The 16,947-nt window shown below is 37.0% G+C and overlaps 1 protein-coding gene across 1 annotated transcript; it reads left to right on the forward strand.

The window, feature by feature from the left end:
* Positions 1 to 19: 19 nt before the first annotated feature.
* Positions 20 to 14,896, forward strand: LOC140166451 (uncharacterized). Its single transcript, XM_072189925.1, has 4 exons — positions 20 to 2,563; positions 3,186 to 3,451; positions 13,769 to 13,891; positions 14,511 to 14,896. Exons 1-4 carry the CDS (start codon positions 2,503 to 2,505, stop codon positions 14,664 to 14,666), a joined length of 606 nt encoding a protein of 201 aa, XP_072046026.1. The 5' UTR covers positions 20 to 2,502; the 3' UTR covers positions 14,667 to 14,896.
* The last annotated feature ends 2,051 nt before the right edge of the window (positions 14,897 to 16,947 follow it).

Consider the following 16,947-nt stretch of genomic DNA (forward strand, 5'->3'; position numbering starts at 1 on the left):
ATGCCATGCCCTGGTAGAATCGATCTATCGAGGTGGCACTGAATTGGTCGATTCGCCCACCCCAAGACTAGACCTCGCCCAGGACATGTGCCTTCCGAGTCTGATTGGTTTTGGCAATTTTCCTATGGGATTTTCTAAATTTTGCAAGTGATTGGGAGCACGTGCCCCTATGACGCTACGCCACTGAGTTATGTCTGTAATAAAAGCGTGTGTGTGTTTTCTCGGCCACTGCTCTTGTCATGTCTTGTCTGAATGTCTGTTTGGTTTTTGAGTGTTTAATTTACTTGTTAGGCGGTGCAACGTTTTCTCAGGTTTTTTAATTGCACCTCCTCCATCTTGTTTTTATGTTATTATGGGTGTGATTTTGATTTAAAAAAAATTAATATAAAATATGAATATTGCACAATAGAACAGAAAAACCTGGTTTTTCGGTCGAGAAACCTGGTTTATCAAAAAACTATGACAATCGAATTCGAAAATTCTGTCTGTTTTTTTTTTCAAAAAGGGTTGTCCTCCATTTCACTCTCTCATTTTTTTCCCACTCTTTCCACTCGGTGTACATACAATATTCGAACCAAACATGTGTGTCTTTGAATGGAGAATACTTTTTATTTATAGCAAAACAATGCATATTCGGATCTCTGTTTATAAAACTGGTGCGTAAATAAAAAGGATATTTTTAAAATGTTCAAATTGAACTTGTAAATTTTGTGTTTTGAAATTTAAAAAAATATACATACCCGATTGTTGGTTTCTTATCTACATAACAAAAATTGCAACGGGCTCTATTTGGCCATAGACCCTGGAAGATTTGGCCCTATAGGTTTGACCGTGGACTTAAAAAATAGCAAAGGTATATAAAAAGAATAAAGAATAAAAGCCAGTGTTAAAGGCATAGTGTCCTTCATTGGTTAAAAGGTTTCTTCATGCATGATTGTCTATTTGATAATATAAAACGCTATGACCTGTGACAGGAACGTGCCAAAATTATATCCCATATACCAAATAAAAACGTTCGCCATCCCACCATACAGTGTTTTAAAATATTGTGAATCGACGCGACCATTATAATGATACGGATTGGGTAAATAAATAAAGCAATAATTGCCCTACAGGTGTATCTTCCTTTTTTTTAAAGGAAAAACACCAAGTTTTTGGCCCAAATAATGTAAAATTACAACGTTTTGCCCGCTTTCGAGCACTGGCCCATGAAATAGCAAACCACACCTTCATTTGGGCCTAAAATAGTCTGAAATTGAAATTTCCAAAAATTTCGTCCCCATCTGTAAATTGTTTGTCCTATGTTTAGTTATTTTAATTAATAACACTTTAATCTTTGCCGTCCCCATTTTATCATTGAAAAAATTCGCCTGGGGAATCATGATATAGTGTGTTCTTAAAGAGAATTTCACTATTTTCTAGGTGCAAATATTTTCAAACTACTAGCTTTTAGAATGACAGCTTAGAGCTTACATTTTCATTTGGACCCTATGAAAGAAGTGATGGTTGCGATGGTCATATAGGTAGACTAGGAGACTGCGCTTATGGACTGGGTCTCTGAATGTTATAAAAAATTACTTTAAAGGGGTTTCTTGTGTCACAGTGGTCAGTGAAAATAGATAAAATTTATGTTAAAGCCATATTATAACATTTCTGTAAAAATAGATTAGTATTTATTTTCCATAAAATGTTAGCTTTTACTGTCAAATATGTCCCCTTTTAATTTTGAGTGGAACAAGTGAGGTAAAGCATATAAAATTGGAATTTACTAGTACTACTAGCGCCCATACGGTACGATCCTCTCGGGGTGTGTGTGTGTGTGTGTGTATCCCACACGCTGTGTACGTACTGTGCATACGTGTTCGACTAATATTTCCATCGTAATAATAAAACCTGAGAGTGAGACGAAACAGTATTTTCGTCTCAGAATAAAACGCCGGTTCCATCGTTTTATTCAAAATCTCGGATTTTGACAAAACTACAGCACCTAAAGTGTTGATTTTTGCAGAGTATCTTTATTGATTAAAGTACATTACAATCGTGTAAAAACCAAAATTAAAAAAAAAATTGAGGGCGTTCTCGATCTCCTCGGCAAAATGTTATAATATGGCTTTAATGACACGCTTCTGCTTGCTTCCTAATATCTATCGATGTTTAAGAAAATCTGCGTCGTGAAATGGCAAGGTACATCTGTTTTATCACTTTTTGTAGCCCTATAAATTTAGACAAACATAAGGACTTCGTTATAAAAAAATGAAAACAAAACAAACCAAGAATACGAAATAAATAAAAAGAAATATTAGTACGACACATTCGTATTTAATTCATTTGCAATGCATTATGGGAGCTTGTAAAGTTCGTAATCTATCCTTTTTATGGCAAATTTGACCCGGTGCAGAAATTAAACACAATACGATTGTATAAGTTTATGTCATCAAAATATGAAGAGTGTTGAACAATTACAAAATATTTTTAAAAGAAAACTAAGAATATTATGCAAAAATGGCGAGTGGCTTTAAATTAACTGTGCAAATGGATAATTATAATAATAATTCACCTGAAGGTAAGTTCAATCATATTTTCATTATTATTATTATTATGTCAGATTTTGATCCGGTGCAAAAAAATAAACACAATTGTACGAATACAAGTTTATTTCATTAGAATATTAACAATGTTGAACGATCAGGAATACCAAATATTTTTAAAAGAAAAATAAGACTATTAGGCAAAAATAGCACATGAGCAGTGACACAGGTCAATAACTTATATAGGCACCATGGCACTATAAAAGACAAAAAAGACATGGCCAATCAGTGGTTCACAGCAGCTAGGAACATTATTATTATTATTAGTGTTATTATTATTATTATTATTATTATTATTATTATTATTATTATTATTATTATTATTATTATTATTATTATTAGTGTATTATTATTATTATTATTATTATTAATTATTATTGTTAGTATTATTATTATTATTATTAGTGTTTATTATTATTATTATTATTATTATTATTATTATTATTATTATTATTATTATATTATTCAACTGTCCCCAATTGATGTAGGCTTTTTAATAAACTGATTGGCAATTTTGATACAGCCTGTATTAGTCATATATATATCCAATATTGTTTAACTGTATAATCTTGTTACTATTACTTCAAAATCATACAGCACCCTCATCAACTTCACAACCGCCTCAGCAGCAAACCTTACACCTACTAGATGTCGGACAACTTAACATAACTTCTGCCATTCCTGGTCACCTGAATTATCCTCACCAACCATCATGGCAACTACCTCCACCCTATCAAGAGGTTCCGCATTCGCCTCCTTCAGATGATCCTCCACCTTATCAAGAACTGCCACAACAGACGACTCCGATCGATCAAAATGAACAGCGAGTGTTACAAGAAACGGCTGCTCTAAGGACTATGAAGGTAAGGGAATTAAGTCGTCGCTACTCCCCAGCTCTTCTCTGAGATATAATTAATCACTCACTCCCCTCACTCACTTACTCATTCAATCAATCAATCTTTATTTCATTCAAAATACAACAATACAGTAACAGCAAAACAACACATTTGAATGAGGAGATGCTCAGAAGGCCAAAAAGGCCTGAACAAGCACCCCCTTAACCTTAGCCTAAGTTTCTTAATTTGTCTAATAAAATACAATTACATACATACAAACACCCCCACCCTCTTCCATACATTCATGTAGAACGAACTAAGCAGGAAAAAAATTATGAATAAAGAACATGCAGAATATAAGTTTAAGACAAATTAGGATTTCATAACATATGCTCACGTATATCGCAAAAGAAAGCTGACATTTTGTGAAATAGTATAAATGCTAAGAGATCAGTTAATTTTAATCGATTTTTTGTTTTAAAAGGGAGAAAAATAAAAATAAGTAAATCAAAACTAAGAGGTATTAAGTGTACATTTCCATAAGGTTTGTTTTAATTTGGGATCTAAAGAGTTTGACTGATGTAGCCGTTTTGGCGCATCTGTCGATCGAATGCCATTTTCTTGGCCCGGCGGTTCTTATTGTTTTGTTAGCAAACTCTGTTTTTGTAAGACAGATCTTGTAATCTTCAGCGTTTCGACCACTCACTCAACCACTCAACCACTCAAGCACTCACTCACTCAACCACTCACTCGCTCAACCACTCACTCACTCAACCACTCCTTGGCTGCCATTCTTTGAGTCTCTTCGTCCACCTGTTATCTTCAGTTCTTGATATTAAATGTCCTGCTCATCTCCTTTGTGTTTCCTTAATCTTAATCAACGACCTCTAGCAACGCCATTTTGTCACATGTCAATGATCAATTGCCGCCACATCATCAGCATAGAGGAATTCCCGGGAGGAATTCCTGGAGAGGGCAATTCTTATTAGCATATGCCGCATTGTTATGTAAATAGCGTTTGTTATTGAATTTTTTTCGACGTTTCATTTTTTCCTATGCCCCTGTGGTTCCCACGAGGGTTGAAGGTCACACTGGGGCAAAACAAGTCCCATCGTGATTGTTCTTCTTATCGCAGGGAATAAAACAGTCAATTGTCATATTTTGTCAAAATGTCAAACATTTCATACACAGAGGTCAACATTTTAAAATGGTCCGATTTCATCGAATTTGCAAGGATAAGTTGCGATTGGGGCGATACCGCACAGCGTCATCATCCCTATATATTCGTGTCAGAAGTTACTATGATAGTAGGGCGAATCCACTAGTTCTTCAACGGCCACGCATGGCGAGTTTGTTCGAGATAGGCCGATCGACTCAGGCTAAGCACACCACCGATTACCATAAAATTACACGCTTCTTCTCCGTTACAAATGTAACGTTGCCATTTTATCAGCTGAATGATTAATTTTTCCTCTTTAACGTTGCCAACTAAAGAAAATTCGATTTTTCGTAAGTTTTTGTTTTTAAGACGCAAATTGGGTATTCAATACGCACAGTTACAACGCTTATCATATTCTTTCAACACATATATTCAGCTGCAAGTCTTACAAAAGTTTTGCGCAAAAAGCAAAAATAAAGGTATAATTATATTAACATGATTGAAGGGTTTGAGAATATAATCACATCAAAAGAATCTATCATAGCACAACATATATTCTATTTTCACTATAGAAATAAAATGAATTCATCTCAATATGCAACGGAGGAATGTGATCTTATTAGCTCTTATTGTCCCTGAGTTTACTATTCTATACAGACTATTGAAAGATTCGACCTTCATCAATATAGTGACAATAGATTTAGCCTGTTTATTTTGAAAGAAAACTCTTAGCTGAATATAATCACATCGCTGAGCTATTAGCGATAGGTTTTAGCCAATCCCTCATTTCAAATCTTTAGTTATGGTTTCTTTTTTGTTCAGAAACCAAAAATCAAGGTGACATTACCAGTCGTACTTGACTCAAGGCCAAAATCACCTTTTACCCAAATTCACACGAATGCACAACACAAATACACTGTTTGATTAAGCTAATAAAATCTAAGTCTTTAATTGAAAGCCAGTTATGATTGGTACAATATATGACAACAAATGCTCATACAAAATAATCAAATATAATCACTCTTTAACTATTTAGTACTTAGCCAGCATTCTTCTTCTTGGTGATCATAAAGTTCTTGCAATGTTCTGGACGACTGATGTCCTTTGTACACTTGCATTGAAAATGGTGTTACTTTCTCCCAAGTACTAAACTCCTTGCGTCGTTCTCCAAACACATTCGTAACTCCTTGCAAAGTTCTCCAAATCACTTTACTCCTTGCGCCGTTCTCCAATATTAAACTCCTTGCGCTGCTTTCTCCAAACTTGGTGCTATTTCCACCTTTCACACAATATCTTCAGGAAGCAGGACTGCGATGCAGTTGTCCCCACTTATTTTGACAGTTGCGTTGAATCAAAATACCAGACTTCAGCAAGTCGACAGAAGAATATATTTCCTTTCTTGGAAGAAGTACGTTCTTTGACGTATTCTAGATCTTCTCCGACAACACTGGTAAATAGTAATACTTTGACTACATAAAATATTTCTGGTTTGTAATGTCCTTTCTTTGAAGGAATTGGACTGTAAGCATAGCCCAGATCAACACTATCAACTGTGTCCATAATTGTGTTTACATTTTCTTATATTCCAAGCATTGGAAAAACCCCATTCTATTATGGGCCATTTACTACCTTCACATTATGTTAAATCTGGGGAATTCCAAAGTCTTAATTATAACATTAACCTTTCTCATTACCTCACTTCCTTAGGGGAATTCCATCACATCACTTTCTTTTTACAACCTCAGGGGGTTTCCAAATATTCCATGTTAGATATGACTTAACTTGTTTTGCTCAATGTGAGAGGGGAATTCCCCCAAAATGTCATCACTCATGTAACTTTGTAAACAAAGATAAATCATCAAATTAAATTACTCAGGGCACATCACACCCTCCCCCTTAAAAGTACATTCAAACTTTCTTAATTGTTTTCTTCTTTTACATCAACTTCAACATAATATTAACTTTGAGTGCTTAACTCAACATACACAGTGACTACTTGTCACACAAGTTCCTTTTTAAAGGAATTTTTGTTTGTCAGTATTTATGCAATTCTGGACAAGGCATCAGCCATTACATTGTCTTTTCCCTTAATATGTTTGATGTCCAGATTGTACTCTTGCAAGGTCAAACTCCACCTCACCAGTCTTTGATTTTTGTTCTTCATCCTGTTGATGAAGGTGAGGGGATTGTGATCTGTGAAAACAAGCACAGGGTATACTGTGGTACCCAAATACACATCAAAATGTAGCAGTGTTAATAGCAATGCTAGACACTCCTTCTCAATTGTGGAGTAATTTCTCTGGTGCTTGTTGAATTTCCTTGAAAAGTAACAAATTGGGTGATCTATTTGATCTTCACCCTCCACAGCCTATGTCACTGGCATCAACAGTCAACTTGCTTCTGAAAATCAGGTGCAGTAAGTACTGGTGAACTCATGAGTATAGATTTGACTTTGTGAAAAGCATTTTCACACTGTTCTGACCAAATGAATTTTGCATCTTTCTTCAACAAATCAGTCAAAGGACTTGCTATCTCTGAAAAGTTTGGACAGAACTTTCTATAATAGCCAACCATTCCTAGAAATCTCATGAGTGCCTTCTTGTTTACAGGTGTGGGGTATTGCTCAATTGCTTCAACTTTGGCTTTGATAGGTTTCACCTGACCTTGACCTACAACATATCCCAAGTATGTGACTGTGGCATGGCAAAACTCACTTTTTGATTTACCATTCTCTGAAATGTTGCTGGTGCATTTTTCAACCCAAATGGCATAACTTTGTATTGGTAAAGACCAAATGGTGTACAAAAGGCAGAAATCTCTTTAGCACGGTCTGCGAGTGGAACCTGCCAGTACCCTTTCAATAGATCAAATTTGCTAACAAATTTTGCATTCCCAATTTTGTCTATGCAATCATCAATTCTTGGAATAGGGTATGAGTCTGTCTTTGAATGAACATTTGCAGCTCTCATATCTGCTACTAATCTGTATGAACCATCAGGCTTGGGAACAAGAATGCATGGTGAACTCCACTCACTACTACTTGGTTCTATGATATCATTGTCTAGCATATAATTGATCTCATTTTTGAGATGTTCCATTTTCAATGGATTGACTCTGTAAGGATGCTGCTTGGTTTTGTATCACCAACATCTACATCATGAAATGCAGCATTTGTTCTACTTGGCGTATCAGGAAATATATTGTCAAATTTGTGAATCAAATGTGCAATTTGACTTTGTTGATCTTGAGAAAGATGACCTAACTTTGAGTCCAAATTAGTGAGCACATCAGAATTGTTCAATTTTACATTATACTCTTTGTGCTCCAGCTCTTTATCCTGGTCAAATGTGACATCAGAATTGTCATCTTTACTCTTGTCTACATTGGCGATTTTGTCTACTTCACCCACTTTTGACTCTACCTCACATGGGCCATGATATCTGGCTTGTAATGGGTGTCCTGGAATTGGAAACAGTACTAGAACTTTGTCACCTGGTTTGATCACTCTCTCTTAGGCATTTTTATCATACCATTGTTTCATTTTGGCCTGACCCTGTTTCAAGTTTTCTTTGGCGATATCAGTTACTCTGTTAAGCCTATGCTTAAAATTGGAGACATAATCCAACAAATTGATATCTGATTTCTCATTGAGCCACTTTTCTTTCAACAACTTTAAGGGCCCGCGCACTGTGTGTCCAAACACTAACTCAAAGGACTAAATCCTAAAGTTTCCTGAACAGCTTCCCTAGCAGCAAACAACAACAAGTGCACTCCCTCATCCCAGTCCCTCTGAAATTCCAAACAGTATGTCCTGATCATGTTTTTCAAAGTTTGGTGGAACCTTTCTAGTGCACCTTGTGATTCTGGGTGGTAAGCACTTGAGGTATACTGTTCTATACCTAATTGATACATGACCTGCTGAAATACTCCAGAAGTAAAATTTGATCCTTGATCTGACTGTATGGACTTGGGGAGCCCCACAAATGTGAAGAACTTAGTTAAAGCTTTCACTATAGTCACTGCTTTAATATTTCTCAAGGGTATGGCTTCAGGAAAGCGTGTTGACGCGCACATAATTGTCAGAAGGTATTGATTACCTGACTTAGTCTTTGGTAGGGGGCCTACACAATCAGTAATAACCCTACTAAATGGTTCATCAAAGGCTGGAATTGGCTTTAATGGAGCAGGAGGTATTTTCTGATTTGGCTTCCCTACTACTTGGCATATGTAACATGTTTTGCAATATTCAGAAACATCTTTTCTGAGAGTGGGCCACCAGAAATGTCTCAGAATTCTGTCATGAGTTTTCTTAACACCCAAATGCCCTGCCATGGGGCTATCATGTGCTATGTTAATAACTTCAGTGTGGTAGACTTTTGGTACCACAATTTGGTGCACTACCTTCCACTCTTCATCGGCAGGTGCATCAGGGGGCCGCCATTTTCTCATTAGCACATCATCTTGTTTGTAAAAACAGACAGAATTTTGTTCTGCTTCCTCTAGGGTCAGTGCCCTTTGATTGATCTCTTGGAGTTCTGGGTCATTTTGTTGCTCCAGAATTAGCTTGTCATGACTTAATGGGTCTCTCATGGTTTCCCCAATTTGTTCATGCTCAGAGGCTGTGTCATTTTTAGGGTCTTTTATCCCCTGGAGAAGGAAGTTTATCTTCTTTCTCATTCAACTTTGACACAAATGTGTCTTCCAAATTGTAGCCTAAGTCATCAATTTGGTTGTCCACAATTGTTTCTAATGAGGCCTTCTTACTCATTGCCCGTGTAACTGCACATGCAGGAAATATCTCCTTTTCCTCACTACTATCATCCTGTAAACAGGGCTTATCTGTAACTATTGGGTCAGGAAAAACCTCCCCCCCTGCCAAATCATTTCCTAGCAACATGGACACTCCCTTGACTGGCAATTTGTGTCTAACTCCTATGGTTACCGGACCAGAAACCAAGTCAGATGTCAACTTAATTTTGTGGAGAGGTACATTAAGTATTTCCATCCCAATACCCTGGATCAAAGCATTACCAGCTGAACTATCCTCATTAAAGGGCAAAGTTCCTTCCAGAATCATAGACCTTGCACAACACGTATCTCGCACAATCTTGATGGGCTTTGGACTACCATTATTTACCAAGTGATACTACACCCTCTAACACAAATGGTTCAAATTCCTCACACACCTTGTCTGTGTCACCTCCCTTTTGTGGGAATTCTTGTTTCTTGATTTGACTGACTTGTTTCTCTGACTCAAGTGACACTGCACATCCGACAGTATTACTAGCAGTTTGCTGCTGTTTTTGTGCATCTTGTTTGGCTTTTAAGGTCCGACACGTGGTCACTGTATGTCTTGGTTTCTTACAGAAATTGCAAAATAATTGGGGTTTAAATTCAGTCCCACCTGTTGGTCTGGTACCTGAACTCCATGGGGTCCCTCTACCACCAGCACTATGCTGTGAATTAGACCAGGATCTGTGATTAGACTGAGATCTCCTTCTTGTGTACCACCCTGATTTGCTCTAGGTTGGTTATGGCTGAACCTGTTTGAATAACTTCTGTTATGACCAAATCTACTCGCATTCAATTTGTGAGTTAAGCCATAGTCGTCCGCCATTGTCGCCGCGTCACTTAGCGTTTTAATTTTGCTAGCGCTTTCATCCAAGTGGGTTTTAATGTCAACGTGGACACATTTCTTGAACTCTTCTATAAGAACCAATTACTTAAGTTGGCCGAAATCATCTTTGACTTCTTTTGAACCAAGCCACCTGTCAAACATTTGTTCTTTTACTCTTGCAAATTCTACATGGGTTTGATCTGCTTGCTTTCTTGAATCTCTGAACTTTTGTCTGTATGCTTCAGGCACCAGTTCATAGGCCTTAAGGACTGCCTGTTTGACTTCTTCATAATTGTTACACTTCTCTATTGGTAGAGCTAAGTAAGTTTCCCTGGCCTTCCCCACAAAACTACTTTGTAACAGTAGGGTCCAATGTTCTGGAGGCCATTTCAAATTTGTAGCTACCTTTTCAAAATGTTGGAAATACTCGTCAACATCTTTTTCTTTGAATTTAGCACCAGCTTTACATACTTTGTAACATCAAACCCTGACTTCTCTTGTTCAAACTTGTACTTTTCCTCAATTTCTCTTTCTTTCAAATGTGCTTCCAAATTGAGCTTTGCTTGCCTGTCCTTCTCTTCCATTTCTAGTTTTGCTAATTTTTCCTTTTCTTCCATTTCTAGTTTTGCAAATTTTTCCTTTTCTTCCATTTCTAGTTTTTGGTGCTCAAGCGCCATCTTTTCGTGGCGTGCTTTGTCTTCCATTTCTAATTTCTTGTTTTCCATGTCTAGTCTTTCTTGTTTTTCTTTAGTTTGCATATCTAGCTTTTGCATGTCCAACTGCAATTGCATTTTCATTTTTTCCATTTCCACTTGAACTTCTAGTTCTTTCAACTTTACTGCATCCCCGATTTCAGTTTTGACCTCTTTTTTCTTGTCCAAAATGGATTCTTCAAAGTACTCTTCATCAACCAAAATATCAATTAAGGCATTTTTGATTATTTGTTTTCTGTTGGCTTGCTTTACATCCAATTCATAGTATTTTGCAAATGCTAATAAATCAGGTTTCTTCAACTTATCAAACTTCTCCCAATCTATAGTTTCAAGAAACTCTTCTGCTTTGAACTCTGCCATACTGTACTTTCACTTTCAAGACTCAGTATAATAATGTCAACTTTTTTACAGTGCATATCCCGGACGAGCCCCCAATTTTGTTACGAGTCGTACTTGACTCAAGGCCAAAATCACCTTTTACCCAAATTCACACGAATGCACAACACAAATACACTGTTTGATTAAGCTAATAAAATCTAAGTCTTTAATTGAAAGCCAGTTATGATTGGTACAATATATGACAACAAATGCACATACATAATAATCAAATATAATCACTCTTTAACTATTTAGTACTTAGCCAGCATTCTTCTTCTTGGTGATCATAAAGTTCTTGTAATGTTCTGGACGACTGATGTAATATATCCTTATTCACTTGTCCTGCGAAAATCAGCGAAGTCCTTTGTACACTTGCATTGATAAATCCTTGCGTATAAAATCCTCATACAAAATGGTGTTACTTTCTCCCAAGTACTAAACTCCTTGCGTCGTTCTCCAAACACATTCGTAACTCCTTGCGCAGCTTTCTCCAAACTTGGTGCTATTTCCACCTTTCACACAATATCTTCAGGAAGCAGGACTGCGATGCAGTTCTCCCCACTTATTTTGACAGTTGCGTTGAATCAAAATACCAGACTTCAGCAAGTCCACAGAAGAATATATTTCCTTTCGTGGAAGAAGTACGTTCTTTGACGTATTCTAGATCTTCTCCGACAACACTGGTAAATAGTAATACTTTGACTACATAAAATATTTCTGGTTTGTAATTTCCTTTCTTTGAAGGAATTGGACTGTAAGCATAGCCCAGATCAACACTATCAACTGTGTCCATAATTGTGTTTACATTTTCTTATATCCCAAGCATTGGAAAAACCCCATTCTATTATGGGCCATTTACTACCTTCACATTATGTTCAATCTGGGGAATTCCAAAGTCTTAATTATAACATTAACCTTTCTCATTATCTCACTTCCTTAGGGGAATTCCATCACATCACTTTCTTTTTACAACCTCAGGGGGTTTCCAAATATTCCAAGTTAGATATGTTAGATAAGTTAGATAACTTGTTTTGCTCAATGTGAGAGGGGAATTCCCCCAAAATGTCATCACTCATGTAACTTTGTAAACAAAGATAAATCATCAAATTAAATTACTCAGGGCACATCACAAAGCGATTAAAAAAAGTAGAGCTGATCTGGTCTGCAATCATAACACTATTATGCTGGGAGGACACAGTATAGGGTATATAACCAGAAGTATACAATAGCCTATTGTGCTAACATAATTATTATCATGATTGATATCGGAAATCTATCCTGCGGACGACAGTTGATGCTCTCTGTCGAAGGTAGGTGGCATATTACACTCACGAGTTCTAGGCCTAGAAATCATATACATGCGCGTATATTGAAGGATGGGGATTTGTTTGTTTGTATGAAACATAAACGATGCATGGAGATGATTTGATTATGAATTAGTTTATTATCCCCGGAAGCACAACCCATACCTCTTTAAGAGGGGCTCCTCCCTATATAACCATGCACCTCTTCCCTAAATTACCCCTTTCCCCTCCTCCTCCCCAACATTCGATATCTTCATCTCGAGCTCTCCTCCCCCTTCTCTTTCACTTCCAATGTTCTCTCTCATCTATTTCTCTCTCTCCCGGCCCATATCCCCCTTGCCCTCCAACCCCCCCCCCACACGCACACACCACACAATCTCTTCTCTCCTCTATCTTCTACTTTTTGCAGTAAAAATCGCTTCAGTAAAAGTCATTAGGTTATTAGAGGTCATATAATGGCCTTCCATCGATTCTGGTACATGGGATTAAGGACATGAATCGATTTTGTTTATAGCACCTATACAATTACAATAGTGGCCCCTTTTGTAATGTCGAATGCAAATATTTCGATGGTCTATATTTTTCACAGGTGAATTAGCCTAGGCTTATTCGGTTTTGTAAACCACGTCTTTCAATGTAGATTACCATGCTCGATTTCTCTCCTCGTGAATATTGCACTGCGAAATTTAAACATTTCTTTTGTATACTTAGAGTAGGTAACTTCAAATCAAATAATTTTACGATTCACACCACTTATAAGAAACTGAAACCAAAACCGAAACTGACTGACACAAATGTTCGGTTTTAAACAAAAGGTAGAAACACTGAGTTCGATATCTTATGATTCAAGTGGTTAGGCAGGACAATAGGAAACCACGTGACCAAAACCAAAACCAAAAACTAAAACTAAACATTTGAAATGAGGCAATGATTGATTTTTAACCAATTACTCACCGAGCGCGGAGTACAAGTATAAGCTCACTCTCAGCAGACACGTGCTTTGATGCCTATACAAAATAATTATTTATCTGGCGTGGACGATGTGTACCGTAGATACTTAAAAACGTACGTACAGTGAACTAGGGTTGTGAATCCAATTTAGTTATACCTGGTTAAATGACAACAAACGTAATGACATCTTCTATCTTCTTTCTTCCCAAACTTCAACTGTAGAACAATGCGAGATTGGACTCCGAGGAAACAAGGATACCGCCCACGAACATGGACTGGGCTTTGTGTGCCTTCTTTTGTTGCGTCTGCCCATTTGGCATCGTTGCTTTGGTATATGCGAACCAGGTAATATTATAAATACATTATAACACCATCCATTCAGTGATCCCAGAGCGAGTGTAAAAAATTAAAATTGTTTATAAATTGCTTTTAAGTGAAGGAGAAGTCATTCAAATTGTCATTATTTTTTAATGAAAAGTTTTGCCAAAAAAATGAAGAAAACAGCAGTATTGACGAAGCTATGAAGCCCCATTCAAATTAGCTAATTTATTTATTGTCATAAATTACAGATTCATGTAAATGCCTCAATTGTCTTAAATACACGGCTTTCGGCTGAACCACTAGCAGGCTATGACAATGACAAAGGTACCAAAATCTGACGACGCCTCTCGAATAGCGAGTGGATCATCGTAGGTATCAGAGTACAGCACTATTGGTGGAATAATATCTTGGATCATCATAGGTACTAGGTATCAGAAAAAAAAATCAGAATACAGCACAGCTATCATTCATAGAGCCTTTACTAGTCTATAAGCAAATCACTGAATGGGCCTTTAAGGTTGATTATATTTAATTGGCACCACACTACAACATAATGATCCCGGGATAATGACAAGTGGTTAATGCCACTGATTTTATGATTTTGACTTATTATCATGATGTCGATATTTACCTTTTCTAATAGGTTACGTCTTATATTTTGAGTGGTGATTATGAGAACGCCAGAAAGGCATCGAACAAGACCAAAGGATGGAGCAAAGCAGGAATCATAACAGCATTGGCAATTATCATGATATCGGTTCTACTCCTCATACTTCATCGATATATGAGAATCATTTAATCTTAACTATGTTAAAGGTGGTACTACACCCCCTGATAAATGTTGTGACTAATTTCACATTTTTCTCAAAAAGTAACTGCACACTGGTATCAAAAGTTATGTATATTATAGGGGCGAGGAATCCAATTACCGTACTTCACTGAAATTTCAGTGATTCAAGACAAGTGGTTCATTATATTATGTTAAGAAATGAAGTACATTCTAGTGACTGGATTCCTTGCCCCTATAATATACATAACTTTTGTTACCAGTGTTTCATTATTTTTCAATGCAAAAATAGTATAGTCACAAATTTATCAAGGGGTGTATAGTATCACCTTAAACGAATCAGATTCAATAACATTATACCTAAATGAACTTACCAGTAATTCGAAAACTCTGGAAAGTTCAAAGAAATGCTATGTTATTATTATGTACATGCTGTTAAATGATTATTACTCATCAGTGTTGACATTTATTGAACATCGAACATCGAACTACTCAATCATGTGATGGGTCGGCAGCTTGGATCCCTTCCACAAATGAAGAGAGACACCAGCTAGACATGATACAGAGGTCAGCTTCTAGGTTGTGCTACAACAACTACTCCAGAGAAGCACGTGCTACGCAAATGCTCAACCAACTTGAATGGCCAAGTTTGGATACCTGCCGCCTTATTACCAGACTTTGCCTGGTGTACAGAATTACACACAATCTCGTCGACATAGACTGGCAGGACCACCTCACCCGACCAACACGAATGACCAGACGACACCACCCATCTTCATACATGCAAACTCAGCGACCTACGCAAATAGCTTTTTCCCATGGACAATTCCACACTGGAACGGACTGCCCACGACATATTAGACATACCAGACTACAAAAACTTCAAGACCGCCATTAGGGACTACCTCAATTAAATTTCGACAAATCCAGTCTTAGGTCATTGGTTTGTACCAACTCTGATGCGATGCTGGTACCCGCTTATTCAGATGATAACGTCCAGATCCAGATCCAGAATGAAGATTCTGATTGGTCATTTAGCTGCACGTAACTTTAAATACGCTGCGCGTAGCTAGCTGCACGTTATGACACCGAAAGCTTACGGCAAGCAATTCCGTAAATTAATTACAAGATCATAGCTAGCACTATACGCGCTAACGACCCAACCACGTGATTCAATTAACGATTTCTATTGGTCAAATAGCTGCACGTAGCTTTAAATAGGCTGTGTGTAGCTACCTGCACGTTACGAGCCCAATGGCTTGCCATAAACGTCACATGTCCGTCTGGCGTCTTTTATGATAAGGATGTTACGGTACTTTTGGTGCCTAAATTATTATTTTTAATTCACGGAGGAGGGGTGGGGGTGGGTTGTTTGTGGAAGTTGAGCTGGAGATGTGCGTCGTGGGCGGGGTCGTGGGTTTTACAACTTTTCTGTTATTTATCACTTTGATGTTTCATGTAAATATTATGGTTTAAAAAAATTTTGAATTTATGATTAATGATTTTGCTTTTATGAATGTCTATTTATTGTAAAAATGTTGCAAATATTTACGTCGTTTCTTTCTTTGCTTGTTCTTCTCCTCTTTCCTTTTTCTATTATTTGTTATAATGTTTGTGTAATTGTAAGTTGTAACTTAGGTCAGTGTATGGGGTATGGGGCCTTTTGAGCATCTCCTCATGTGCTCATTCAATTTTGGTGTCACTCTTATTTTGTATGTTGATTTGAATGAAAATAAAATGATGTTTCCTTTTTTTATGAAAGGCTTTTGATACGTATTTATGTACCTTGTACTTTGTGTTTTTATTATGTAAATCGCATTGGTCTTGTGCAAAAGTAATAATAATAATAATCTGCTATACTAAAATAATGAGCTAAGTGTATCTGCGCCCGGGGGGGCACTCCAACTTTGGAGGTGACGCGTATATAGGGCTGTTAAGACCCCCTTTTTTTCAGCATCGCCGTCACCCAAAGACCCCATATTTTTTTACAAACACATGGTCTGTCACCCTAAGACCCCTTATTTTTTTCATTTGATCTGTCACCCAAAGACCCTTACAAGTTCAATTTGAACAGCAACTTTCATTTGTCACTGATTTTGTTACATATTTTGAAAAAACAAAGAAATTTTAAGCCATTTAGAACTAGAAATTCGATTTTCGGGGTTTCTGTGGCGCTGTTTCGGCTCTCACCTAAAGATTCCATTTAAGAAAATGGTCATGTTCTCACCCAATGACCCCATATTTTTTAAATTTTGCTCTCACCGAATGCCAAAAATCATGCTCTCACCCAATG

This window comes from Amphiura filiformis, chromosome 12 (assembly GCF_039555335.1).
Source record: "Amphiura filiformis chromosome 12, Afil_fr2py, whole genome shotgun sequence".
NCBI classification, from domain to species: Eukaryota; Metazoa; Echinodermata; class Ophiuroidea; order Amphilepidida; family Amphiuridae; genus Amphiura; species Amphiura filiformis.